Source organism: Drosophila suzukii, chromosome X, assembly GCF_043229965.1.
Source record: "Drosophila suzukii chromosome X, CBGP_Dsuzu_IsoJpt1.0, whole genome shotgun sequence".
Lineage (NCBI taxonomy): Eukaryota > Metazoa > Arthropoda > Insecta > Diptera > Drosophilidae > Drosophila > Drosophila suzukii.
The window spans coordinates 3,410,221-3,438,098 of record NC_092084.1 but is presented as its reverse complement, the minus strand read 5'-3'; the positions used below and the strand labels follow the sequence as shown (position 1 = coordinate 3,438,098).

General features: G+C 40.6%; 1 protein-coding gene across 1 annotated transcript; it reads right to left on the bottom strand.

Annotated features, from left to right (window-relative positions):
• Window positions 1-5,653: 5,653 nt before the first annotated feature.
• Window positions 5,654-25,894, bottom strand: Idgf4 (Imaginal disc growth factor 4). The gene is made up of 5 exons (XM_017081820.4): window positions 25,891-25,894; window positions 8,848-8,867; window positions 8,191-8,310; window positions 6,912-7,472; window positions 5,654-6,457 (listed from the first exon to the last, which is right to left on the bottom strand). The coding sequence occupies exons 3-5, from the start codon at window positions 8,306-8,308 to the stop codon at window positions 5,808-5,810; spliced, it is 1,329 nt and encodes a 442-aa protein (XP_016937309.3). The 5' UTR covers window positions 8,309-8,310; window positions 8,848-8,867; window positions 25,891-25,894; the 3' UTR covers window positions 5,654-5,807.
• Between the last annotated feature and the right edge of the window lie 1,984 nt (window positions 25,895-27,878).

Sequence of the window (27,878 nt, the reverse complement as noted above, 5' to 3'; positions counted from 1 at the left end):
GTGGAAAAAAAGGATCTTCGTTTTTTTGCGAAAAACCGATATTTTTCTTTGACCATTTTTGCTGTAACTTGTTCAAAATGGTCCAAAATCTAAAAGGCGCACTGTTTTGGACAGCTAACAAGCTCGATAATGAATTTCAGTTATTTACCGGCTGATTCTATAAACTAAAAAAATTTTCAAATTTTCACTTTTTTTACAAGGGGTAGTATCATCTATTTTTGTGAAAATGGCTCAAAAATAAAAATTTTTGGGTGTGAATGCTAGTTGAATGCTAGTATATTGGAAATTTTATTACGAGCTTAAAAAGGTATGACATTCCATTTTTGGGCTTTTACTTTTATTATTTCGCCCAAAATACTGAACTAGAAATAACCCTCGACTTAAAGATTTCCTTTTTTCCTGGCATGTTTACTTACTTCGGTCTTCTTTCCCTTTGGCCAAAACTCTTTGGTCAATTAGACAGCTCTCACTCCTCCCCCTTCCCTTCCCTTCCCCCTCCCCCTACCCCATCCCTTTTCCTTATCCATTTTCCATTTTCCGGGTAGGTGTGTTTCCCGGGCCTTTGTCTGAGCCAAAAGTCTCGAACTTGAGCTGTGTTCCGTGGCTCGCTGATTAATGAATTTGATAAAAAGAGTTTTCCACATGGCCAAAGAGATTCCCGCACATTTTCCTAATTAACATGAGCTGCTGCTGCCATAATGAATACACATACACTCGCAGGTATATACGCATTTTCCAGGGACATTTCCATTATGGCCTCCGATGATTTGTGCGCGCCGATAAGCGCACCTTGCTGAAAGGCCAAGTTATGAGCTTCACCCAGCTATTGATTCGAGATGAAGTCGGGTTTTCTATTTTTAATTAATTAAGTGGTTAGAGGAGCTAGGAGAGCGGGGGGAAAAAGGAAGAACGGCTGAGGAAAATGGCTTGCTCAGCCGGAAATAAAATGGGAAAAGGGTCGGGACACTCTGAGATAGCTGGACAAATGCTGCTACAACTCCCTGGCAACTCCTTCTGATCAAGTGGGCCCCAAGGACTCGTAAACATGGCCAACACACCAAACGTGTCCGGCCAACACACACACACACTCGTAGAGAAACACACACCACTACCAGCAGACTGTACGTGAGGTGTCGCCCATTTTTGAGTCGAGCCAAAAAACTTTTTCACGCAGCATAATTTTTTCTCGCCCCTCTCGCCTTTTTTCCCCTCCGGCTGTGGCATGTGCGAAATGTAACACTTGTGTGGGAAATTCTGGGAAATGCTGGGAAAGCGGGAAAAGCGTCTGCTGGCCAAGGAACCGCAGGACAAAACGCTCTCGGAGGACACCGCCCGATAAAGCTGACAGTGAATAATTCAGGCGACTCGCAAATGAATGCGGCCGGGGCGAATACATTTCAACTGCACTGTGAGTGCATTCGCACTGCCGCTTGAAAGTCCTTGCCGAGCTACTTATGAATGCATTCGCAGATAGGATTTTAGGGGTACTCCACATATGTGAAACATTTAAATGTGCTGAAACTATACCTTGATTACCTCAGTTAGCTGGTAGTCAAAGTTCAAAAGTAAATATATTTAAATGTATTCGTAAATGAGTTACATCAAATTCATCATAAGCGATTTAAACTATAAAATTACGCTTTTTCTAAAGAGGCTTTTGAAAAAAAATACAAATACATTCTTAAGTTTCTGAGATAAATTTAAGATATTATTTAAAAAGTTTAATAAATTAAGAATTAAAACCTGCATTTATTTTTTCCATCTTTGTTTATTCATCATCTCAGTCCTTTTATATTGGCAAGTGGCTTGTTACTGTTTTTGTATTTATTTTATTGTCTTTTTTTATTTATTGTTATTCTGCAATTCTTATAATTCTTATAGGGCAAACCACCTATTTATTTATTTATTCGTTCATCCCCTTAGCAACAAATATTCCGTCTTTTAATCACTAATCCCCGCATTCATTAACTTTAAACAGCCGAAAAACAAAGGGGAAAACACTCATAGAAACGTGCCAATTGCGATTGACGTGAATGGCCATTCGGAATGATTGCCCCATGGGTTTGTCGGCAATTTGCATATGCTCAGACACGCACTCACATTCACATTCGTATTCGCATTCGCATTCACATTCCAATTGGAGAACGGGGAATGGAGAATGGACTGCCGGTGGGGGGATCCCCTGGCCGAATGAATCCCCATTGGACGATGGCCTTAGTCCTGCATTTGCACGTGTCTTGGACATAAAATTCGATGACCCTCCACCCCCCCTTTCCCGGTGCCCTTCCACTTTTCCGGCTGATTCAGCAAACGAAAGTCCGATTCGAGGCGAGCGTCATTTGCAGCAATTGCAGAATGTATCTTTCGGATGCGAATGTATCTTTTGTGCCCGTTTATGCCCCCAGTAATTGTTATGAACTTCATTCCGGATCGTTGGCATGTGTGTGCGTGCCTGGATCTCTGAGGGGGGTTGAGTGTTTTCCAGGGGGGCAGGGGACGCCTGTGTCCAAATTCAGATAGGCGGCCTTTCGGCAAATTGCTTTGATAATTGTTAACATCTCATGCGCGGCAACTTAAGCTGTCGCCCCCTTTTCAGGGGTGTACGGGGGCTAGGGCTCCCCCTCATTTCAGGGGGCTGCGGTGGCAATCTGGGCGTGGCACTTTACACGGTAACTTGTTATTTTGTGGTTGACTAATTGCATGTGTGTGCAAAAGGAGTCCCAGCCCAAAATCATACTTCCTGCTAAGAAGGGGTGGAAAATGTCTGGAAAAGGGGTGGAAAATGGGGGTGTTGTGCAGGGGGCGGCGAGGGCTATGGTCACTGCAGAACATGGCAACATGAGCAGCAGGATCAGAGTCATACCCCAAACCAGGAGCCACTTGCTCAGTGCCGACACGAGATTTATGCTGCCAGTGATATGACCAAACAGCAGGCAGGATATGCACTGAAAAAACTGGGGAGGGGATTAGTAATAGCAAGGCAAAAACACAAAGAAGATAAGTGAATTAGTGAATAATGTGGAATTAAAACTTTAAGTAGGTTTTATTTCTGGAAACGTTTCAAAATGTAGATTTTGAGACCTAGTGCTAGTTTTTAAATGGATTACATTTTAACAAGCAATTTTACCCTTTCAACGAAACATTTAACCCCAGTATTTTGGCTTACAAAGATTTCTTTCATTAAAACTATATATTTTGTGCCTTGACATATTTTTAAAATGTCGTTTATAGACACACACAGAAGTTCTCTATTTTTTCTCAGTGACTCCTAGTTTTCAGAGGCTTTCCGAAAATCCAATGCGCTTTTCAGCAACCGAGAACTAAATCAACGGCATCCCAGTGCTGGCTCGGATTCGTTGGTGGGAGAGGGGGGCGGAGTGGGGGCTGGGGACAAGGGGGAGTGGCACTTCCTGGCTTGGCCGGTGAGCAGACAGTGCGTATGCGTGATGCTCGGGACTCGGGGCTCTAAAATATACTTTGCCAGCGCCCGGGTTATGGTTTTTGCGGTTGCATTTTGCAATTTTGCAAATGATAAAGTGATCCAGGCGAAGGCAACATGGCAGCACCACCCAACCACCCCACCACCCAACTTTGGTGGGTGTCAGCGGCAATGGTTCAAGTGGTCACAGCATGACCACCGCCCAAAGATGAATGAGCCATTGGCCACAATGCAATGGAAACTGTTGCTACACGACTGCAGTTGAAGCCGTAGCTGTTTTCCAGGGGGGCAGTGGGTGGTGCTCCGTTTCCGTTAGACGAGTGGGGGGTGCCAGTGGGTGGGTGGGTGTTCAGCCCAGTGGGTGGCGGAGCGGGCACAAACACCGCACATAAAACAATCAGCCGGCGACCACAGGCTGACACGAAATGCCGGAAGGAGCAGCAAAATGAAGTCACAGCACCAGGAACCAGCCACCAGGAACAGAGTCCGAGTCAGGAAAGGAGCAGCAGGATAATGGAAAGAACGAGGAGGAGGAGGAGGACCAGGAGGAGGAGGACCAGGAGCAGCAGCAGGGGGACTCCTCCCATGGACTTGGACATGGACAAAGCGGCGGACACAATTCACACATGAGTGCATTCATTTGCCGGCCTTCTAATCAGTTTATTTGCCATTGGGGGAAAGTAATTGGAAGTTGTTGCACTCAATTACAGTTAATGTGCGATGAGCAGGCGATTCACGCACAGCGAGTGCCCACTGTAATGCGATCGAGTGCCGAAAGTGGGCTTAAATAAACATGGTTATTTTGCCAATCACGTTTGATGTCGGAATTTAAAAGAACATTTAACGGTTTTTTAAAGGGATCAATGATCTTAGTGGGCTACTCTCAGTGAAATTAATTTGAGTGAAAATATATTGTTAGATGATTTAAGAAATTCATAAATACAATTAAATTTTTTTTTAATTTCATTATCTATATTTATTTTTTATATGTTAAAAATTACTTAGTTTATCTTAAGGTGTAGGTAAAATATTTTATTGCATTCAGTAATACCTAAGTAGGGTACATACCTGGTGAGGATCTCGATGCACTGCATCCTAGAGCCCACTTCCGGCATAATGATATCTCCATTTGTCTCCAATGATCACACACAAACAACTTCCGGTCATCTGAAATATTTGCTGAACATAGCACCTAGGTCGTGAATTTTAAGCTAGAACTAATTGGGAATTATAAGGGGATAATTTTTTAGTAGACATTATCGGTGACGTGGCCTTTTGTAAATTACATTAATTTAACATTTACATTAGTTGGAAACTATTATGGTATTATCAAACATTCAAAATGTTTTATGTTGATAATTATTTATTAGATTTAGTTAGATTTGAGTTATTCTTTTTCAAATCGTGGGTGATGCACTATAATATTTAATAGAAACTTGGATATTTTATTGATTGCAAACAAACAGATTGGTGATAGGAAAAATCCAACAAATATCTTCAATTGCCTTCTACCTCAATTGCTGTTTACAAAGATCTTAAGCCCAGGATTTTGGCCGGAACATGTGACTGCACATGAGTTTACAAACAGAAATGAAGTACTTAAAATTTTGAATTCATGTATGGTTTCGCCACCAAATTGTGTTTTACATTTTAGGTCGTTAAGCTAATTCAATTATCTTGTAAAAATAAAATGAAAGTGTGCAGTGCATTATTACAATCAAATTATACAATATACAAAATGTTAATTAACTGCTAAGCTTTTTAAGGAATAAATTGTAGTTGAATTGAATTTTGTTCAATTAATTCATGGAAAAAGTTTTAAATAAAAGTTACTATAAAAATGGTACAAAATCTATCTAAAATCATCGCATGGTCTTAATAAACAGAAAACATTTATTAAATGTGCTTCAAAGAGAGTTATTTGGCTAATGAGTTTTGATCTTAATTATTTTTAATTAAATTTAAATAATTGATTACAGAACAGTGAAGTCAAAATATTTAATTGGCTTTGAAATGAGTAATTTAGCTCATTATATTGTATCCCAATTAATGTTAACTTTCGTTAAATAATTGCTTGGAATTGGAATTAGAATGTGAATGATTGTCATTTCCCTTCCATTCAAAAATGAGAGGACTCCAATATTAAATGATATATTTAGATTTAAGGGTTTTTATTCCCAATAACCCCCAATTGAAACCAGAGAAACGCAATACTTTGGTGTCAATGTTATATTAGTTAGCATTTAGCGATTACACAGGAGTAGAGTCCATTACAGCGATAAAAAACAGTGGGAAAGTAGGGGAATAAACATGTGTATGTGTGCGGGGAAGGACTCCCTCCTCTCCGAAGGACGAAAGGACCTGGGCCCTACAACTTGCTCTTGACGGAGCGCAGGATGGGGAACTTGTCGTGGCCGGTGCAGCCGCCGCGGAAGTCGTCGAAGCTGAGGTCAACGACGGCGATGCCGCCGAGTCCCTCGCGCTTCACGTACTCGGCCTTGATGGCCGCCGTGTCGGGGTCCTCGTAGCCCACCCACACCCCGTTCTCGCCGCTGTCGTCGGCGGAGCGGTAGGCGTAGCTGCCGAACCGCTTGGTGGGATCGCCCACCTTGCGCAGCGGTCCGTCGGCGCCCTTGAGGTGCTGGTTGGCCGGGTTGGGCAGCTTGGCGCACACCTCCGGCCAGCTGAGGAGTCCGGGTACCTGGGTCTGTGTGCCGGCCGGAGCCACTCCGTCCGCCTCCGCCACTGGGGGCAGTCCGGTCAGGCCCGAGTCCTTGGTCAGCTTCCAGGCGCGTCCGTAGGTGGCCAGGGCCACGTTGATCTTGGCAGCCGGCGCACGGTTGCCCGTCCAGAACTTCACCTGGTAGTTCACGTTGAGCTCGGGGTTACGCTCGTTCAGCTCGTAGATGGGCGCCGGGAAGTCGGCCACCTCGTTGTTGCGCTCGGGGGTCTGGAAGTCGTAGGTGTGCAGGTTCACGTAGTCCAGGTTGTTGATAATCGCAGGAACATCGAAGAAAACTGATCCGGAATGGGGGAGTGCAAATGAGATAGTTTTCAATGAAATTGTATAAACAAACAAAAAAATGGATTTAATTTTGGAGATCAAGATACCAAAAAAGGGTGTTCATTAAAATAGGTAAGATTACTTCTTTTTGGTACCATTGTATAGATCAAAAATTGTTTTAGAAGAATAATACTTCTCAAACCGATTTTATATAAGCAACTAAATTGAAAGTTGTTGGTATCTTTGTATATATACAAAAATTGTTTAAAAAGAATACATTAATGTGAAAGCATTGGGACTTCATTTATAGAAAGTCACAAACTTAATTAATCATGTTATTAGTAAGAAAATTGAAGTTATTATTTATATTATAAGAGAACTCTGACTAATTAAGGTAGATTTTTTTGTAATTTTCCCAATAACATAATTGTAATTTCAAAAGTATATGTTCAAAGAATTGGCACTCACGCGAGGAGTTGACATTGGGCAGGACGCTGAGGCCCAGGATGTAGCCGTCGGGACGGAAGGCGTTCTTCAGCTCGCGCACCAGGGCGGTGAAGGCCTCCTTGTGCTCCTCGGACTTCTCGTCCACCACGTGGTCGCCGCTGAAGATCTTCTTGAATCCCTTCCAGAACTTGCCGATGCTGCCGTGCACCTTCTTCGGCTTGTTCTTGGGGAACTGCCAGCCGAGGTCGAGGCCGTCGAAGCCGTAGGTCTTCACCAGCGAGTGGGCACTGTTGATGAACGGGATGCGGGCGTTGCTGCTCTCCAGCAGGGTCAGGTACTTGTTGTTCTCGGGGTCCACGGTGTCCTTGTCGCCGCCCACGCTGAGCAGGACCTTCAGGGCCGGGTACTTGCGCTTCAGACCAGTCACCTGGCGGAACAGGCTGCTGCCCAGATCCAGGTCCAGCTTCTCATTGTTGCTGACCAGCTTGTTGCTCGAGGGATTGATGCCGGCATATCCGTAGACCAGGTGGGTGCAGTACTGCAGGGCGGGCTCCAGGTCGGTCAGGGTCAGCTTGGAGAGGCCTGAGAAGGTGTATTTTAAATTAAGGAAGCTATAAGGGGAAGTTTCACACCCAAAAGCAGTACAAGTAATCATTTGTTAGAGGCTTTCTTGACGCAAAACAATTAGGAAACAGTGAAATATAATTATTCTCCCCAAAAAAATTAAGGGGTGGCTTCTGATCAGCCAGGATCAGCTTGCTTGATGATAAAGCTGTACTTAGTGTTTCACATTCAAAAGTTTCAAGAAAGAACCTTAGTTGACAGGAAAAATTCAGGAAACAATGCATTTTTATTGTTTTCCCCAAAAATAATCACACAATATATGTTATTTGCTCCAAAACGAAGTGCTAAATAAAACCAAGTTTGCATCATCAATTAGCGCCTTGGATGTGGCACCTCGGACGTGAGTCATCCGTCGAACACCCGATGCCAATTTCAATTAGCCCAAGTCTGGGGTTTTGTGTGGGCTCTCCTCTCCAAATGCAATTTACTCAAATTGGTTGCAAATCACCCCATCCCCTGATCTTGTGACCCGTTGCCAATTATCAGCGCCGCAGAAAAAGTACACGGTTTTATGCTTTTAGCATGTGCCTATGAAAAGTGAAAATCATCTAATTGAATTGAGCCCCAAAACTGTCTATCTCTCTATGTGTCCTACTATATATTCGTATATATTGAGTTTCTCCCCGCCGATAACCCCGATTCTTATCAGCCAAATGGAAGTGGAACTGGGACTCACCCTCGCGGACGAAACTGTTGCCGTCGTAGTAACAAAGTAGATGATGAGATCCGGCGGCGGAGATCTGACCAATGGCCAGAGATCCCACCAGAAGGGAGAACAGGGCGTACAGCTTCATAGCTGTAAATAAAAAATGTATATGGGTATATAAGCAAATGAAACTGTAAGTTGTGGGAAACTTCCAGAAGAATCTGGTCTTTTCAGGCGTGGTTTTTTGCAAGAAGCCTATAACAAAATATACATTTTTAGGGATCTTAAGTTTTCTTGAAAGCTGAACAATTTCCCAACAACATTTATGTATTGTTTCCATCTTTAGAAACACGTAATACTTGGTATAGGCTCAAAATATTGGTATATCTTAAGTTTTCTTGAAGACTGAAATGCTTTTTTCTTAATGCTTTATAAATATATAATGGTTTTAAAAGGCACAATAAAAAATTGATTATTTTCAAAATTCTTGTGGCTGAAAACTTTTTAATACTTGTTTTTATGTTAAAGGTTTGATGTATTAAAAAAATACCAAGAAACAAAAATAATATTAAAAATGTATATCAAGAAGTAATAGTTCCAGTTTCAGGCTATCAAAAAGTTTTATCACGGCCACCGAGAAGCACAGATCACAGAAAAAAATACGGAATATGGGACGACTCCACTGACTTGATGTGCTCGCATTAAACGTAAGACTGAAACTGTGGGTTCGACGAGGTGATCCAAACTTTAAGTGAGCTCGCTGAGAATGCGAAACTGGGGAAGACGAGAGAGGCCGCTAAAGGTGGGGAACAGGGGCAGAGGGGGACGGAGAGCGAGGGCAAAGCGAACGCAGCGAGAATAAAACTCGGCTTGGAAGTAAAATCGGAGCAAAAAGGGGGGCCCAAGGGGTGTACGTTGCGATAGAGAACACTGGCAAGCAAAACCAACAAAATTAGAAGTGTGTGTGGAAAAATAAAAACAAGCCGAGCAAAGCTGCGAAACGAGGGGCGACTCAAAAATCATATTGTGATAAATGATAATGATCTAGACGACTGCTGAATTTTAAATCATTTCCAGCTGTACGAAAAAAATCTATCGTCGAAGTGTAAATAACCTTCACTTCTTTGAGATGAGCCATTTATTATCTTACAAGTTGCTCTCTAGTTGATCACCTGTTAAAGATCACTTGGAATCTGAAGCTTTTTAGCTTTAGCAAGTCTATTTACGTAGACGTCAGTAGCATTTCAAGTGGATGGTTAGTAATTTTGAATAAATTAATCAGCCTGTCTAATAGTTTCAAAATACAGTTCTAAAGTTTTAAGTTTTAGAAAGACTATTTACGTAACGCTTAGTATTTGTTTAGTATAATAATAATAATTAATAATATTTCAAAATACATACAACAGAACTTTTGTATCAATTGAGTTTATCCCTTTTTAATCTAGTTTAAAAGCTTAAAATACGTACAAAAGCTATATCATTTTATTTGTAATTTATTTTATTTACCTTAGACCACAACATACCAATATTTCGCTGGAATAGCTCGTTATCTCCTTTTGAAATCCGCAATTAAATCGAGCTTAGCCGCAAAAATTTCAGTTGATCTGCTCTCGTTTTGATTTTCGCTATTAAGTGATTAAGTGTGTGTCATTGTTGTAAGGTATCTGTTTTTGTAATTTGTTTTTTCCTCTGCCAGAGCCTGTTTTAGCCCCCCGCCACGCCCCCCCGTGATGTCATCGTTACCGGGAATCGCTCGAGCAATTATACAATCAGGCCAACGCGTCGGGCGTTATTAAACCCACATATGTGTATGGGTACATCCATATCCACAAACACAGCCCCATCAAAGCGACAGCGGCTATGTTTGTTTATTTTTACCTTTCGGCGGAGGATAAGTTCCCAAAAAGCGAAATAAAATATTATATCGCGCATATAAATCGCAAATTGCCAAAGTAAACTCGACTTCGGCCGCCTGGCCTTTGCTCTATTAATTTGTGTAAAAATTGATTTTAATAAATAAACACACTGCGGTGTTGCCTTCGTTTTCGATTTTGATTTTCGATTTTGGTCTCGCCGTCGCTCGGTTCTCAAATGTTTACCCATGGCATCGCCAATCGGCGACTTTTTCAATTTATGTCAGCGGCCAGGGAGGTCAAACACACACAGCTAGACGATAGAGACCCGATTCGGGTCTCATATTTAGTTTTAATTTGCTGCCCCATCCCGCCAGATTATTTCGAGGGATTTACCCGCGGATTTTCACCGCTTTTGGTGCTTAAGTTGGGCTCGGCCTTTTGGGTTGGGTCTGCTAATGGGTTGAGTGGCTGACTGAATGTCAACGGCGATGAGATTGGTTGCTCAATGGCGTTTTTTACACCCATCAAGGGCACTTCAGTGGGGATACACTTCATATTCCCCGGGGAGTATTCCATTTCACATATTTAATTTACTCAATTTACCTTGCTGGCCCGAGAGTATGCTGCATTTTTGCATCGGAATTTGTCGGAAAATATGAAATCGCAAGGGCTGTAATTTAATGATTTCAATCGTTCGATGGGGGGATACCCTGGGTATCATGTCATGTCCTACTGAATACCTTTGCAACAAATTTACCAAAAATTACGTTGTAGTTGTACGATTTCGCCAAAAGCAAGACAATGCCCAAATAAACCAGACTTCGGCATTGTGTAACTATCCCCGGGCAAAAATAGGCCCACATAGAAACCAATTTATTTGCAGAGGTATATGTATCCCGATGTTTGGCGCACATATTTGAAATTGTAATTAAAACCACCTTAATCAAGTGCTTCATAGGGAGTAGGCGTAGGGGGCGTGCCCGGTCAAACAAACAATAATTAAGTAACAAAAATACTGCATTCTGCAAATACCGAAATGGCAAAAAAGGGACGACAATGAGCAATGATTTAACAATAAAGTGGAATGCGAGGGGCGATTCAATGAATTTTATTTATTTTTATTATTAAACGTGTAATCAGTGGGAAGTAAACAATTAAAAATGTTGATTTCACGCGCTCGCAATTCGAATTTTATTTTTATTTCACGCCCTCTCACTCACTCATTTTGCACTTCTGCGGAAAAGGCCTGTGTTTGTGCGTGTGTGTAATTTAAACCAATTAAACACTCACCAAATAAACAAGCAGCAGCAAATTCCCCCAGTTTTCCCCGCCGGAGCCACCCCATTTCCCAGCATTTCCCAGCATTTCCCGATTTTCGCAGCCCGCGTTAAGTATGATTTACAAAATGGCTGCGTGCCACAGAAATAAAGCCAACTGAAATGGCGAAAAAATGCACCATAAATAAATTTAATACACAAATAAAAGGAGCGAAAACGATAATCAATGACCGGCGATAAATGAAAAATGAAACAAAAATGCCGCGGAAAATTAACAGGAAAAGCCACAAAGGAAACTCGAGCAACAATTGAGAAAAGAAACGCGAAACCCTATGAAACAGAGGCAGTGAAAACCTTTGAATCAATGGGTTTGAAAATAGCGAGAGGAAAAACGGTGTAAATAAACCCTGCGACTTGAATGGAATTCCAGACATTAAATATATTTTTTTATTTAAACCTAACCAAAAAGGAATTTTAATCCCCGCATTTCAGTTGATAAATGTCGGTTTTTAATGCCCGCGACTTTTGTTAATCATTTTTGCACACAGTCCATTATTTACTAGTAAACCCTAACATCCCGCCCCTTCCCCTAATTTGAGTAATAAAAATATTACATTTTTAATTCGCTTGCCTTTGTGGGTTTGTCATAAATCGATTAATTAATGTTCTGTCTGTGGCTGTTAATTTTCCGCTTTTTTTCAGTTTGCTCTCTTTTTTTTGGCTCTAATTAAATGTGCAGCATATTTGAAGTGTCCGGCCTGGCATTGAAATTAATCGTTTTCTTCTCACTCTTTTGTTGCATTATTATTTATATTTTCGCAGCAATTTTTCAGCGTTTTATTTTTTATTTGCAGAGGTCGACGGAAATATCGACTTGGAATTACAGTCGTTGTTGTTGCCTTGGCTCTGTCATAAATCCGACAACAAAATAAAAATTGCATAAGGAATAAGAATACGGGCAAAATGGACGGCAAGGAAAACACACAAAAATTGCAAATAAAATTACGTGAAACAGACGCAGACGACGCTGGCGACAGCAGTCAGGAAAATACGTATATAAAAGGATATATATATCCAGGACATCGGGTATATATAGGTTTATGTATTTTGCATGTCGCCTAACTTATATTTGTTTGTTTCGCCTCTCTTGCCTTTTTTTGTGCGCTTTTTTCGTGACGTTTCGGGGATCATTGCTTGGCTGAAAGGCAGGCGGCCAGGGGTTAAGGCCGGGGGTCAAGGGGTTAAGGGGTTATGGGGCGTGGGTGGGTGGCAAGAGTTGAGCCTGGCATAAAGTCAATGATGCACAAAACTACGAGCACCAGCAGTGGCAACAATGAAAACGGAGAAGTCTCCTTTTTGGGGCACATCGAACTGAGGATGCTGTTTCAAAATATTAAAAATAAATAAAAAATAAAATACTATATGATCTTTATCTAAAAGTATGCAGTGAAAAGGAAATAAATGTATTTAAATTAAGAACTTAAAGATGATGCATACTTTTGGGCGCATTTATAGATTATTTCTAAGCCAGTGATCTATGTATAGTAAACAACGAAAACGGGGAAAATCTCCTTTACAAAATTGAACATTAAATAAAAAAATTCAACATTATGTGGACGTTTTAAATAGTGAGTTTAAAAATCACTAAAAATATGCAGTGAAAGAAGAAATGAGTCCATCGAAACTAGGAAAATATATATATTGTTGCCTACTTTTAGACAGCTTCATAAGTGACTTCAAAATACTTGCTTTTATTTTCTTAAATTTTAAAATATCCCTGATCGGCATCGTTTAACCTCTTTGGCTAGAGTATCCCCTCAAAGGAAATGGCATCTGCATATGAGCACGACGAACAGAGGCAGTTTCCCCCGAATGTTCTGGGCACGTGCACATTGCGCATACGCCCCATCGCACCGGGGCAAAGGCGGGGAAATTGCTTTATCATATATGTATATGTATAAATATCTGAAAAATATTGTTTAATGCCGGGGCCCAGCTCACAATGGATCGGGAGTGGGATAATGGATTAGCAGGGATGCGGGATGCGGGTTGTGGAATCCAGAATCCGGAATCTGGAACCCCCACTGAATGTCAATGCCTGGTCCTTAAGCAGTTTTGATCGATGACTTGGTAGCTGGCTCACGCACTAAACTGATTGACTGACTGCCTGCAGCAGCGATTGACTGACTGACTGACTGAGTGACTGACTGATGGACCGGCTACTGGAGGGCTAACAAATGATGTTGGCATCCCGGCCAAGACAAAGGCTTCTCCTCGCATCCTCGGCCATATCTCAGCTACAGCCACTGAATTATGGTAAGAGCGAAAAACTTTTTGCCCAGATTGCCCTTGTCCTGCAACAAAAAACGAAGAAGAAAAACAAAAAACGAGGCTGTGGCAGTGGGTCAGTGGATAGCACGCATAGATAAGCAGCGATGTCGAAAGTTTTGATTGAAATTAATAATTTCCAATTGGTATTTTAGGCGGCACTTTCTGCTTATCGCCCCATTCCCCCTCGCACAATCTCCGAGTGCCAGAAGTTGTCAATTTGTGCCAAGTCTGTTGCCCGGCAATACATCTCTCCACTTCCTTCTACTCTCTCTACTTTCCCCCATTTCCCCGGCCCCTTTTTCCTTTTTCCTGCTCCGGTGACGGCACATTGGTGGAACATGTCGGTAAAATAGGTAGGTAAAATATGCACATTATAAATAATATCCATATCATTTTTGTTGCATTTTGTGATGGAATATGAATTCATTATTTTTTTAGAAAATTGATTTTTAGGTACAAAATACATATGTATCAAATTTAGATTAGATTACATTCGGTTAGAATTAACATGAGTAGATTTAGACCACATCATTTAAAATTTACAAGATTATATATTCAAACTTAATTCAGTAGCAAAATAAATTGAATATATTTTACTTATTTGAGAATATATTGTAAGTAAGAAATGGTTTGCTAGTCTTTTAGGAGATTATGTGTTAGGAAAGATTCTAAAGTTATTGGGAAAGGTTTTATGATTATAATTGTAAAAATCTATAATTTCATGTCTTAATGTAATAAAGTCCGATAGAAGCTGTTAAGACTCCCAATAAAATATTTTCCTATTTCAGGCTTTCTCCACATTTAGATTTTAATTGTTTATTTTTGTATTTTTTCATACATATTTTTATATAATTGTATACTTTGTTTGTAAATTATATTATGTATTTCTTATATTTATTTCATGTTTGTTTCACCCTCTCAACACTGTGGTGCCACCTCCATTTCCTTTGGACTGTGGACTATCTAAACTAAAGTCTAAATATCCTGGCACGCCTGAATTGCTTTCTTTTCCTCTTTTTGTCGCTGTAGTTGTATCTGAAGCTGTGTAGCTATGAAGTTGTGCCGTTGTCGAAGTGCCAGGAGGAGGAAAGCTGGGAAAGCTACAGTGCCAGTGGATGGATGAAAGTTTCCATTGGTTTTGTCTGCTGCCCCCGCTCATCAGTGGTGCAGGCTTGGGTGGTGCAGCCTTATAGCCATATAGCCATATAGCCGTATAGCCGTATAGCCGGATATCGAGTCAGCAATCCTCGCTCGCAGTCTCGGTTTCAGTTGCCGTTGTTGTTGTTGTTTATCGTGACATATTTGCGGGGCGGAAAAGTGGGAAAAGCAGGGGGAAAAGTAGAGAAAAGCGGGGGGGGACGAAGAAGAGGTGCCTGCGGAAGTATGCTTTTCTTTGGCTTGTTTCCTGTTGCCGGCTGTGAGCTTCAGTTTGCTCCTGTTGCAGTTCCACACACAGATACACCCAGCAAACATCTCCATCTCCATTTCATTTGCTTGCTGCTTAGAGGGGGAAAATTCGGAGCAAGGGGGGCTACTACTCCACTGTCCGCTGTGGTAGTAGTACTAGGGCAGCATTGAAAATTTCCAATCAAATTCAGTCAGCGTGAAACCAGAAATTTCGCCCCAACTCAGTTCACGCTGCAGTTCTCAAGATCCTTAAGGGGGCGAGGCATCCACATCGACTTCGCCATCTCCATCGACATCGACAACCGCAGGAGCAAAAGTTTCCCATCCAGCAAACAGCAAAACACTTCAAAAAATGGCGCACTGCATAAATTTCCATTTGGGTTTTCCTCTCCTCGCAGCCAAAAAATCAAAATAAATTCAAAAAAAGCTGCAAAATGTTTTGTTGCCTATGAAACAAAATTGGGGGAAGGATATACAACCAATTATAAGGTGATAAACCAGTGATCGGTTAACGAAGGGTTAAGCCACTGAACTTTAGAACCTGCCTGGGGATTTTTCCCTCTCACAAAAAAATAAAAGAAAGGGCCTGGCACACTCTGCGAAATTTTGCCTGTTTGCAAAAAATTTAAATGATTTTTGATGGGTTGAAAATAAAATGTTGCATAGGTTTAGACACCATTTTCATTCATTTTAACAACAAATATTCTATATTTATTTTAGGAAAGTAAGTTAAATGTTCAATTGCATTAAGTTAATTTGAATCATTTTAAGTTAAATAAAACCTAATTGTTGCCTACTTTCAGACACCTTTAAATAATGTTTTTCAACTTACTTATTTTAGGTAATATCTTTCGTAATTTTTTGTCGAATTATAGAGTAGTCAATAATTTACTTAGTGATTGAAGATAAATTGTTGCATACTTTTGGACACCTTTAACAGTGATTTTCAACTTTCTTACTAAAACTGATTTATTTTTCCATTTTAAGACCGTCAGTGAAATGTTGAATGACATTTCCCATGTACTTTTGTAGATTCCACGCAAACTGAATGGTAAAAACGTATGATCTCACCCATTTCCACACTGCACTGTGGGCCAGAAAGTTCATTTTTTGGCCAAAAATCTGTAATTTCTTTCCTGGGATAGTTAGAAGGATGCAGTTTTTTGCATTTATCTCTTAAAAGATTGAACTTTTCAACGAACTAAAAGTAAAATTTATTGGAATTTTATATGGTATAGATAATCCAAACCAAAATCGGAAAATTTTACATACTTTTCGGTTTTTTATTTTTAAAAAAATAACTAGAAGACGCACTCAATCCATTTTCATACACGATTAAGTATGAGAGAAAACAAATTAAAAAAAATTAACACCACTATAAAATATGATGTCGTTTGAGATTTATGAACCGTTAAAAATTGCTACTTTCGGAGGCTCCCAATGAACGTTTCTTTAATAATCGACCTAACAAAATTTTCTATTTTTTTCTTCTTGCTATCTGTTTAGATTCTTATAATCAAATTATTAGAAAAAAATTGTTTGAAAAATATTGTTTTTTAATTCGTTTAATGTTAATTTGACATTTTCTGAAGTCATCACAAAAGTATGCTATTTATTTATTTATTTATTAATTTGAGATCATAGTAAAGTTTAAAAAACTAATACTAACATAGGGGGTAGTGCTAGCTACGGGGCCTTCGACTACGTATTTATGTAAGCTACATTTATATTTTTATAATATATTTTAGTTCTTCTCCGAAGAAAGTACAAGAAATGCAGCATACCTTTGGGCATACATAAGTCCTCCCTTAAGCGCTGTGCCTGGCATTTCATCTCTGAGCTGTAATTTCCTGTTTAATAGTTTCCGCATGGAAACTATACAGATTTCGAAAGTGACATGAACGGTTAGCGTAACTTTCTGTACCAATCACATGAAATTCCACATAAATGATCAACGTGGCGCTCACAACATTTGTCAACAAAGAAAACGAAACGGATTAGATTCGCTTGCCTTTAGGCTCAGCTCGCAAGCGGTATTGAAATAGAAACTGACAGTCTGCCTATTCTAGTGATCATGATCCTTCTGTCAAATGTTGTGGGCGCCACGTTGACCGTTTATGTGGCATTTCAAGTGATTGGTAAAGAAACCGAGAGTTGAACGGACGAATAGATGGATTTTAGAGATTGTAAGCCTTTAATATTCTTCTTCTGACAATTCTAGGGAGTTTTGGTCCTCTGAGTCTGAATCGGAAAAGTCTGAGTCGCTTATGTATAAATCTTCATTTGGGTTTAACATACACAATGCTTCTTTTGGAAAGTGCTGTTCTCGTTCCTTGCAATTTTTTAAACGTAATGAAGAAATAACAGGGTCGGAACAGTCCATTGATCTATAAAAAAGGTCTGACATCGTTGATATGCGATCACACTTTCTCGTATGGTTTATCCGATCATTTTTGTAAAATTTGTTTTTAGCCTCAGAGGCTTCTTCGCCCAACATACCTACCCTTAAAATACTCGTTCGAATTATATCTGCTCCATGAACCAATATTTTATGTAAAGTAGCGGTCATTGGGTACCACGGATATGCATCTATATACAGAAGAGCAGTTTGTAAAGCATATTTTTAAAATTTTTGATCATTTATGTCATGTTTTGAGTTAATAACTATTAAAATAATTTTTAGATTTTAGAGGTTAGGCAGACTAAAATCAAATTTTGGCGCGCAAAACGTACATTAAAACCTGACGGAAAAAAATACGGCATACTTTTAGGCATTCTTAGTAAAGCTCATCAAAATGGTTCGACTTCAAATTAAGCCATCAACTAAAACTAAAATTACTGAAAACTAAGGCAAAACCGCATCGAGTCGGCGATGAGCGATTTTAGTAAATTAATTAAAGAATTTATTTTTGATGTAATGACTTCATTCGGGGATGGCACTCAAAAGCACTCGAAAAGCAAAGTACTCATTTGCTAAAAAATGCAGTAAAAATCAACGAAAAAGTTTCTTTTAGGAAACAAGTAAGTCAGAAGAGCTATTTATAATTTTTTACTTGTTGAAAATAATGACTTCTAAAAGTTCTGTGAAGAAGTCGAACAGCTACATCAGCATCTTTGACTTCTAGATTTTTTTTCATTTCCATCAATATTTGATGAATTTTTAACTTTAAAAACACGGTAAAAAAAAACTACTTGCCCGAATTCTTTGAAACTTTGGCATAAATTAGTTTAATGTATAATAAAAAGGACTCCGTACTCGGTCTTGTCATTTTCTTAAAAAAAAAAAACGTATTTTTGGCCAAAAATCGGATCGGCTGGCCCAGTGTGCACTGTTTGCCTTGAATTTTCTGCATTCCAGGCCCGGATGAACCACCTCCACCTCATTTTTCGTGCTTACAACTTGCTTTGCCAATTTGCAGCTGCCCTGAGCAGGGTGCTCACCCACTCACCGATGCAGTTTGCCTTTGCGGTTGCACCAATTGCCGTTTGCCGATTAACCCATGGAGCCGGCAACTCCTTTGTTCCTCGATTTTTGCATCTATCAATTCAATTTGCAACCAGGACCCTGCAGCACCCTTCGGCTCCTCATTCCACACGATTGATCGCCCATCTTGAGATTCGCTCATCTAATTTCAGATGCAGGGGCATTTTTGCCGCCCAGCTCAAAGTCAAGCAGCGTTTTCGGTGCGGCCAACTGTGCGTATGCGCAATCAAGTCGCTGGCAGGGCAAAAAGGCGGCAAATGGAGCAGAGGGAACTTAAGCAATGACCATTCATTCTGCTGCACTGACTCGTACAGTGCACCCTCCTCTCGAAAGATGCATTGCAATTGTTTCTCTATTCTGGTTCCTTTTATTCCCTCCTTTTTTATTTCCATTTTTTCCCTGGCAAGAGGGCTGGCAACGATTTTTCTTCCTCTGCTCCTTTGGCGGAGCCATTACTTTTGCTTTAACTTGCACTTAGCCGCTGACAAAGCAGCTGCAACTGCGAAGGGGGTTCCAGGGGCTTGCCAGAAGGGGGTCCATGTGCATCATTACTCTTGGCAGGCGCAGGCGAGCGCATGAGTTGACAACTCCAGTGTATTGGCTGCCATTTCTGGGCAGCGCAAGAAAAGACAAATATTGCACATGTCATTCGACGTGAGCGAGTATGATGAGCTCGATGAGGAGGACCAACCGGGCAGGGCCAGATGGCCACTCGGTGATCCTTTCCAAATTTTTAATAACAAAGTTCGTGTTATTTAAAAAAATACCCAAATTTAGTTTTTGATCGAGGGGTCACCACTTTGCAAAACTTGATAATTATGTATCTTTACCGATGTACCCGATTGCCTTCCGGAACTGTGCTTATCAAGTATTCCCAAAAACTGGATTCTTAATGTGTCAGTAATTTTTCAAAAGTTTGTAAAGTGCTTGCAGTTGAATATACTTACTTATGTAAAGGGAAATTAATTAAAATTGTAATATAGATCAGAAACACTTAAAGACATACTATTATATCATATTTAAAAATGGAAATTATTCAGTTCGGGGCCACCTCAGAGTAATAAGTCAGGGTCACAAAGCAATTTACAATATTCTGGAAAGCCTCTGCATTCCTCTTATATTTAATAGTTGGAAACATAATTAATATAAGTAATGGTAAGGTGCATTTAAAAACACCCATTGGAAATGCCTCTTCGTTTCAGGGTATCAAAAACAATCAGGGAATCTTGAAGAATCTCTACAGAATTTCCATTACGAGCATCTGTTTCTGGGTGAGCATATTTCAAGCTAGATTTACCGATAGTCCCAGTTCCTTGTTCTCCCCTCTCTCTCGCTCCTTGTGTTGCCATCTCCCTCTCACTTTCCGTATGCCCATCTCTCTCTCCCACTGCGATTGCCTTCTGAATTGACAACTCCGAGACGACGACTTTGGGCTATGACTTATTCATGTCAACCGCTGACAAACGGCGTCGAGAGCTGCAGATGAAGGGGGTCCTTCGGGGGGATCCTTCGAGGGGGTCCTTCGGAGGGTCCTTAGAAGGTATGGGGACAGGGGGTCCTTCAATCAGGTGCAGATGCAGTGGAAGAAGCTGCAGGAATCACTTTTCCCAATGCCATTTGGCGTTGGCATACTAATGAACTGTCACACGCACAAAACCGCCTCAGCCTGTTTTAGAGGTTTTGAGGTGATGTCTCCCTGTCTCCCTTGTCTCCACATCCACCCGTCTCTTTCTCCCCCGGCTATTGCCGTCTCTTTCGCTGGCAGTGCTCTCTCGTCTCAAGTGCCCATATATCTTTCAGGCAGTTGGGCGCTTAAATTACACTAAATCACAGCCAAACAAATTGAATTTTAAGTTGGCCATAGAAAAACCGCAATGCAGCCGCCTTCTGCAAGGAAAATCACTTGAAAGGGGGTGGGAAATGGTGGTCGGCGGTCGGTGGGCTGTGGGAAAACTGGAATCGGAAAACAGGAAGCGGGAAAAGCGGCAGTCCTTGCCAAAATGACGAAGCAGTCTCGTCTCGTCTCTTTCTCGCTCCCCCAGGTGTCTTTCATCTTCATCTTATTGTATTTTTGAGGCAGAGTCCCTCCACTCACCCGCCCACTGTGCCACCACCCACAACAGACATTAGGCTGACAAACAATGCGGCCATCAGCCCAAACTCCCCCCCTTGCCGGCGAGTTTTGGCCAGATTGATGCCAGCCAGCCAACACTTGAAATTGCAGTCGGTGGCCAAAGAGCGGCTGGCCAAAAAAAAGGAAAAAACAGGAAGCTCGTCGAAGAATCCTGGCGAAAAAGCCAGGGAAAGCAGCACTTGGCTATGCAAAAACAGGAGAGAAAAAAACAGAATCCAGAAAAGAAAGCTGAAATGCAAAGAAGCAAACTCGAACCGGAAGCGGAAGAGGCTCTGATTTTGACGCTGGTTCAGGTGACTAAGTGAAATTATAGAACAAATTATGCAGCTTCGAGGAGCACAGGCGTCAGCAGCCGACAATGGGTTAAGGTTAGGGAAAATCGGGTAATATATCAAGTGTATCCAAGTGGATACAGGTAGGGAAAATGCCCCAGGGAGTTTATAATTCAATATTCAATTCTCTCAGGTTACAAATTCGAAATGTAAATAAATCTGAAAATAAGATTTGAGAGTCAAATATATTATCTTAATTTTGAAATATTTTTTTTTCACTCTTTATTTATTATATATTTTGGAATCTATAGGACTATAAAAGAATATAGAAAACTATCTACTGCTACGCTAAGCTAAAATCGAGTTTAAATGGTAACTACATTTTAAAAATTGTAAAATTAAAAATTAAAAATATTTCCCAGAGCTAAATATATAATAAAATATGTGCCAAGCTCTATTGATATAATCAAGAAGGTGAATATAATGTCTTTGGACTTGACACCCAGCTAGAAGGAATTCTGCGGCTATTCCCTGGCTCCCGTTTGACAGAGCCCCACAACCCCTTTTCCCCCAACCAGGGGCGGCGTTGACTAACGAACACTATCAGTTAAATCTTGAAATTGCACTTGGCAAGCGTTCAACATGCCGCACCTTCTTTTGGCCACTGCACCACCCGCCACCCACTCGACGCCAGGCAAAGCCACCCAACCACCCAACCACCGCCCAGCAGCGTGGTTGACATGCAAACATGCAGCCAAGGACCTTTACCTGGAGCTGAACTCCAGCCAGGACACCACTTAGCCAAGCTGTCCAGGTGCGAAGGAGGATGGGGATGGGCCTTCCTTTTCGGAGGGGGCGGGGCGGCATTCCAAATTGCTTCGCATTACATGCCGTTCAAGGCGCGAAGGATGTCCCAGGATCTCTTGCCCTGCTCTCCACAAATTTTCATTTCATTTTTCGGTTCGTTTTTTAACTGTTCGCCGCAGATGCTATCAATATTTATCTTGCTCTTCTCGGCACACAAAAAAGAGGGAAAATAAAAAAGCCTCTGTTTTCTTTAGCCATTCCATAATATTTCCCTCCTCGAGATTTCATATCATTTATCAGGCTCGACGACAAATTTGTCATTCTGAATCTGTCAATTTCTGCTTTATTAATATTATACGAGGCCAGCTGGCCACGCCCCCCATTTCGAAAAGGGGCTGGGGGATTTTCACTTACAGAGATTTGATGAACCCACCGATGCGCCGCCGACCGCAGAATCCATATATCCATATATATGCCCATATATCTGGGTACCGCCCACATCCTCATTCGGTGGGTGGTGGGCGGTGGGCGGTGGTTCCTGCGGTGGGCGTGCCTGTCAGCCGGTTGACTTGCCGTTGACAGTTGTCTCGGTCTCATACGAGTGTGTGTGTGTGTGTGTGGGCCACAGAGTCACCTGCGGGGGCGGCAACCGGAAGTTGGGGGAGTGGCCGGATATCAGACGAAGAGAAGAATCGCTGGCCCTAAAGAAAGGACGATTTATTGCCTCCTTGCAAATGTTCGCATAATTCAGCAGATGAGTTTTTAGTTGACAGCTCGAGGAGTGGGAGTGGGGGCGGCGATGTCGGGGGCGTGGCAGTGGGGGTGCACAACAAATACAGGCCCAAAACTAATTGAGTTGGCCGTGGGCTGAAAGACAGTAAGCTCTTCCTGTGGGAAAAGTATTGGGATCTGCATTAATTTACCCCCCACTAGGTTGCATATTTGTTGTCTTTCCATTTAGCCGAACAAATTATTATACCGAATATTATTTTCAACAAGTGTAAGACCTTATATTATTATAAAATTAATTTAAATATAATATTAATTTAATATTAATTTAATACAAATATATTCGTCATATAGATATAATAAAAATATAATAAAATTGTAAACACTTTACTTTGTTTGACCTGTTAAAATCGTTTAAATATCTTAAGGTCTATAATCCTTATCCTTTTTTTAATTAATTGTTTGTACTTGGACACATTGATTTTAAAATTTTTAAATTTTTAAGGATAAAGGTATATTCTAGTAATAAAAAGGGCAAGGTAATCTCGCCATTTTTGGAGTTGAAATCGCAAATACATAACATTTTATTGATCCGACCTGATTGACAATCCCCACTGTATGCGAACCCCTGTTACCATATCATTCATGTAAATTGCCAAACGATTTCTAATCAAATCGAGCAAAGAGCTGTGAGAAATTTAATGCCATAAACAGACTTTTTGGCACGGCATAATTTAGCCAAGCTGAGTGTGTTTAAGGGAGCATGAAAGGAGTGGAGAAAGTGGTAGGGCGGGGAAAAATCACCTGGCAGGAAAAGAAAAAAATTGGAAACGCTTACGCCTGTGAATTTTATTGATGGCATAAATAACAAAATAAAAAGGACACCGGAAAGGAGGCCGGAACTGTTAATGGGGCAGGTGGGGAGTGGGCATATGCCACTTTGGGGTCGAAGGACATGGCCCGGGATCCTGTATTATTTCACCCCGATTATGGCCGACGGCTGGCAGGACATTGCCTAATCTGGCAGCAGCCTTTTCTCCCTCTTCTTTTCTTGGCCCTATGTTCTGCGCATATCAATTCCTTGTCTTAAATTGACATTTTTCCGGCCTCGTCGGTGCCTCAACTTTGTCTAATAACATAAACATGCCGCACACCCACACACACTCACATTAGGGCCGGATGTCCTGCGTCCTTTGCCCACGCCGCCATTTTCGGTCATAAAGCAATCAAAAAATAATTCAATGAATTTTTATTGCCGAATTATGTTAAAAGTGATTTGAATGCGACAAATGCGAGGGCCATTCGTCGGCAGATAATGATGATGGGAAAAGTGGGAAAAATATGAAAAAAATATGAAAAAAATGGAAAAAGGTGGTATTAAGTAACAAGAAATAAATTAATATATAAACTTTTAAGTATATATAAACTCATGAATAAATAAACTTTAATAAATAAGAACCATATTTAAAACTTATATTAAGTGAACAATTTAAAGTAATATTATCACACTTCCCTCATCATGACATTATGACAAATATCCTTTAACTAACTATATTTAAAATATTTATTAAGTGCACAATTTTAGTAATATTTTCTTACCTCCTTCATTACTGACACATATCTTTCAACTTATCATTTGTCGGAAAATATAAAAAAAGTTATAATTAATAATATTAATTAAATAAAATATATCAAAGATGAAGAAGATAAGAGTTCACTAAAGAGTAATATATAATAGATAAGATCCTTATTTAAGATCAAAATAAATTCCACAACTTAAACAATATTTTCATATTTCCCTCATTTCTGACTCATATCCTTTCACGCATTCTTTGTCATTTACTTTTCAAACTTTGGCTCTTCATTTCAGCTGCAAAATTTTCCCTAGCCAATTAAATTTTTGGATATGACTGACGGAAAAGAGCTGCCAAGGCAAACACCTCCGGCGAACCCCCTCCCCTTTCTCCACTTTCTCCACTTTTTGAAAGTGTATCATTAACAAACGCATACAAAAACAACACAAGCAACAACAACGTTCGGTATAATAGTTTTCCCTGGAGGGGGTGGCAAATATTTTTGGTTTGGCAAAAAGTTGTGCCGCTTGTTGTTTCTTGGTTGTTTTGGCAACAACTTTGCTGTTGACAGTTCTATCTCCCCGTCCCTGTCTTATCCGTAGCCCCGTCTCCCTCACTTGGGCTTACATATTTTCCACGAACTAAAGCGAAGCTTGTGCAAATTAATTTAAGCGCCGCATGCAAAGAACTCGCACGCAAAGCAAAGTCTTCTTCGCACCTTGTCACTGCACCTGTCCATGTTTTCCCCTCTCCCCCGCCCGCCTCCATCGCTTTTCCTGCCCCTGATTTTCCCCCGATTTTTCATCACCTCTGGCTGCTCTGCTGCTCTGCTGCTCTTCCGGTGAAGTGTGCTGGAATTGAGTGCGTGACACGACAACAATGTGCTCGAGAAGGGAAATCAACTTGGGATCCGATGAGGTGACAATATAAACACTGGGCTTAAGAGATCTAATCTTTTGAGTTTAATAGGGGTTCAAGTCTGCAAGTGTTAAACAACAATGTAAACTATATTTTTGATATAAGATAAATAAGCGTCCAGTGAAATAAGGCCCAGTGAAATAAAGCCCACTCGGTGTATACTAATCAAGCGCATGGTATTTATTTTTTAGACTTACAAGATTAAGTCAAATGAGCTTTATTGCACTGGGCCTGATTACATGCACCTATTTTTCATATACAAATTATTTTTTATACACTGCGTATACGTAATCTATGTAATTCACACTGCGTATACGCAATATCTCCACTTGCACATTACGTATACGCAACGTTCGCCGGCTCATCACCGTTGTTGATGACATGGCTTGCCCTTCCCCCCAAAAAATCAGGCAACTCGAAAACTTTTCACATATTTGCTTAGAAAACTGTCTGACATAAATCATATGCAGTCGCACACCTTCCTGCTTATTTTTTTCTGATTTTCCCGCTGCACTAAATGGGAAAAGTTCAACTTAATTAGCGTTTTCGCTGCAAACTTTTCCAGCCTCTTAATTTTATTTACATTTTTGTGTGCCTTATTTTTCCTTGGGGCCCTGGAAATCAGACAAATAAAATTGTCAACCATCTTAAAGTGTAAATAACGGTAAAGTTATATATGATGATGGCGGGAAAAGTTGAGAGCAGAGCAACAACAACAATTGTATGGCAAACAAAGCAAGTTTTCACATCTGCCGCTTGCTTTCTTTTTTCTCCGGCTATTTTTCTGTGGCGTCTCTTTCGCTTTCTATTTTACTTAAACTTGGCCAACAACTTAACACGGCCAAAATGTGTGAGTGTGTGGATGCTTGTGTGTGTTTGTGGCACTTACGCAGGACAATTGCATTTGGGTAACGGAAGCGAAAATTGCTTCAAATGGCTGCAGATCGGAAGTGGAAGTGGAAATGGCCGCCAGGCAAAATCGCTTCCACAGTTCAGGCAACTTAGAGCTCTGCCATCGAGTGTGAAGTTGTAGAATTGTATGGCTTAAAAGTAGCTAGGAAAAGAGTCTAGTTAAAAACCTATATATATTTTCATATTTACTAACAATGCCATTTGTAAACTAAATAACTCATTATATATTTTTTTGCTCTGTAGGTGTGTAACTACCTGAGGTAGAATATAATTTTTGAGTGATAAATATAAATACTTTTCCTAATGTGGAAATATTTTGGAATTACTTTGCAGCCTAATACAATGAAAAATGTCTATAAAAAAATTTTAAAATAATTAATATAATAAAAAATGTTTATTTTATTAATAATTTAAGTACATTTTATTGCTCTTTGGATATGCTACCCCCAAGTAGAATATAATTTTCTTGTGATTTTTTCTAGCCAAACAGTGATTCATGTTCCCATTTATCCAGCCACGCCCCCACACACTTTCCCGCCCCCTTTCTCGCACACAGCCACAGTCAATAGCAATTGCAATCCAAATCCAAAAGTTCCACGAGCAAAGAACAACTTGCCAAGCGAACTTGGGCTAATGTGCCACACTGTCTGTGTCTGCTGGATGTTGCTGTTGTAGCTGTTGCTGCTGTTGGTGTTGCTGCTGCTGCTGTCGGTGTTGCTGCTGCTGGCCCGGGGCTGTTTGTTGGTAGCTGGTTGGCTGGATGGCAGCATTATGCAGGCTCGCCCGAGCACAAGACACCAAAAACCAACAATGGCAAGAACAAAATGCAACAAGACGAGCGGAGTGCGGGAAAAATCAAATAAATAAACATTCATGTGGGGAAATGCTGCATGTAGCAGCACGGAGGACGTGGAGTGGCAGCCAGGATCCATTGTCCAAGGAGCAGGGAAAGTTTTTTGCCGCAAGGCTGCCTCAAATGTTTTATAGGTGATAGAAAAATATTTTGCGAACGTGATGAGAATTTATCGTTCGCCATCGCAGGCAGCATCAAATGGACTAGGCAAAAGCCGAGCGACGAGTATCGACAACAAATCAGCAAAGGACTGCTCCTCGACTCCTTCAGGTCCTTCTGGAAGGCGAAGGACGAGCGGACTGAGGACAAAATATGGCATCCTGGGTCCTGGCAAACGCCAAACGCTTAAATAAACTGACTGTAAATGATATGAGGTTGCCGCCTGGTTGCCTGCCACCTCGAGGGGTAAATAAGTAAATAAGGGCCAGCAGACCAGACTTTGGGCCAAGATCGACTCCTTCTGCCATGTTTCCCCCGAAGAGCAAGGCCAACTCTCACTCTCTGCACTGCGAGAAAATATGCTTAGGTTTTTAAATGTCTGGAAACTTTATTTTGAAAGTATTTTAAAATCTACCTGGTATAAACAAACATTTTCACATAACGAATTCATTTCTTTCGATTGAATAGGTATTTTCATTCTTATTTATTTATAAGTCTAGAAAAATAAGAGAACAAATATTTTGTGACAAAACTTAAATGGATATTTGGCTATTGATTGATGATCAATTTAAAACATGAGGGAAATAAATAAATGGTAATATTATTGTCTATGGTTTTCTTATAGTTAGTGTTGTATACTTCATTAGTATTTTATATTTATTCTTATATTACACCGTTTAATACTTAAACAATTTGTTTGTTTAAATTTTAGTAATTTGTATTACATTTTTTTTTGATAACCCTGAGTAAAATCCGTAAAATGAACCCAAAAAATATCATTAGCAATTCCCTTTTTCCCAGTGTACCGCCTTAACCCCTCCTGCCTTCCGCTCTACCCCCCTCTGCCACTATTTCTGAGTGACGTCTGCCTGGGGCCTGAGTTTTCCTTAGGTCACCATTGGCGGGTTAATTAATTTCAATTAAGTTTCTCGCTTCTTTTCCGGGCGAGAACAATGTCAGTAGTTGGTCGGATGAAAATTGGCCAGGAGCAGAAGCCCGAGAAGT

Bases quoted from the DNA above. Each gene is read 5' to 3' on its own strand.
- Idgf4 (XM_017081820.4), bottom strand. From the start codon at position 8,308: ATGAAGCTGTACGCCCTGTTCTCCCTTCTGGTGGGATCTCTGGCCATT. The intron at 7,473-8,190 runs GTGAGTCCCAGT...ACACCTTCTCAG, and splicing joins CAACAGTTTCGTCCGCGAGG to GCCTCTCCAAGCTGACCCTG. The intron at 6,458-6,911 runs GTGAGTGCCAAT...ATTCCGGATCAG, and splicing joins GCCCAATGTCAACTCCTCGC to TTTTCTTCGATGTTCCTGCG.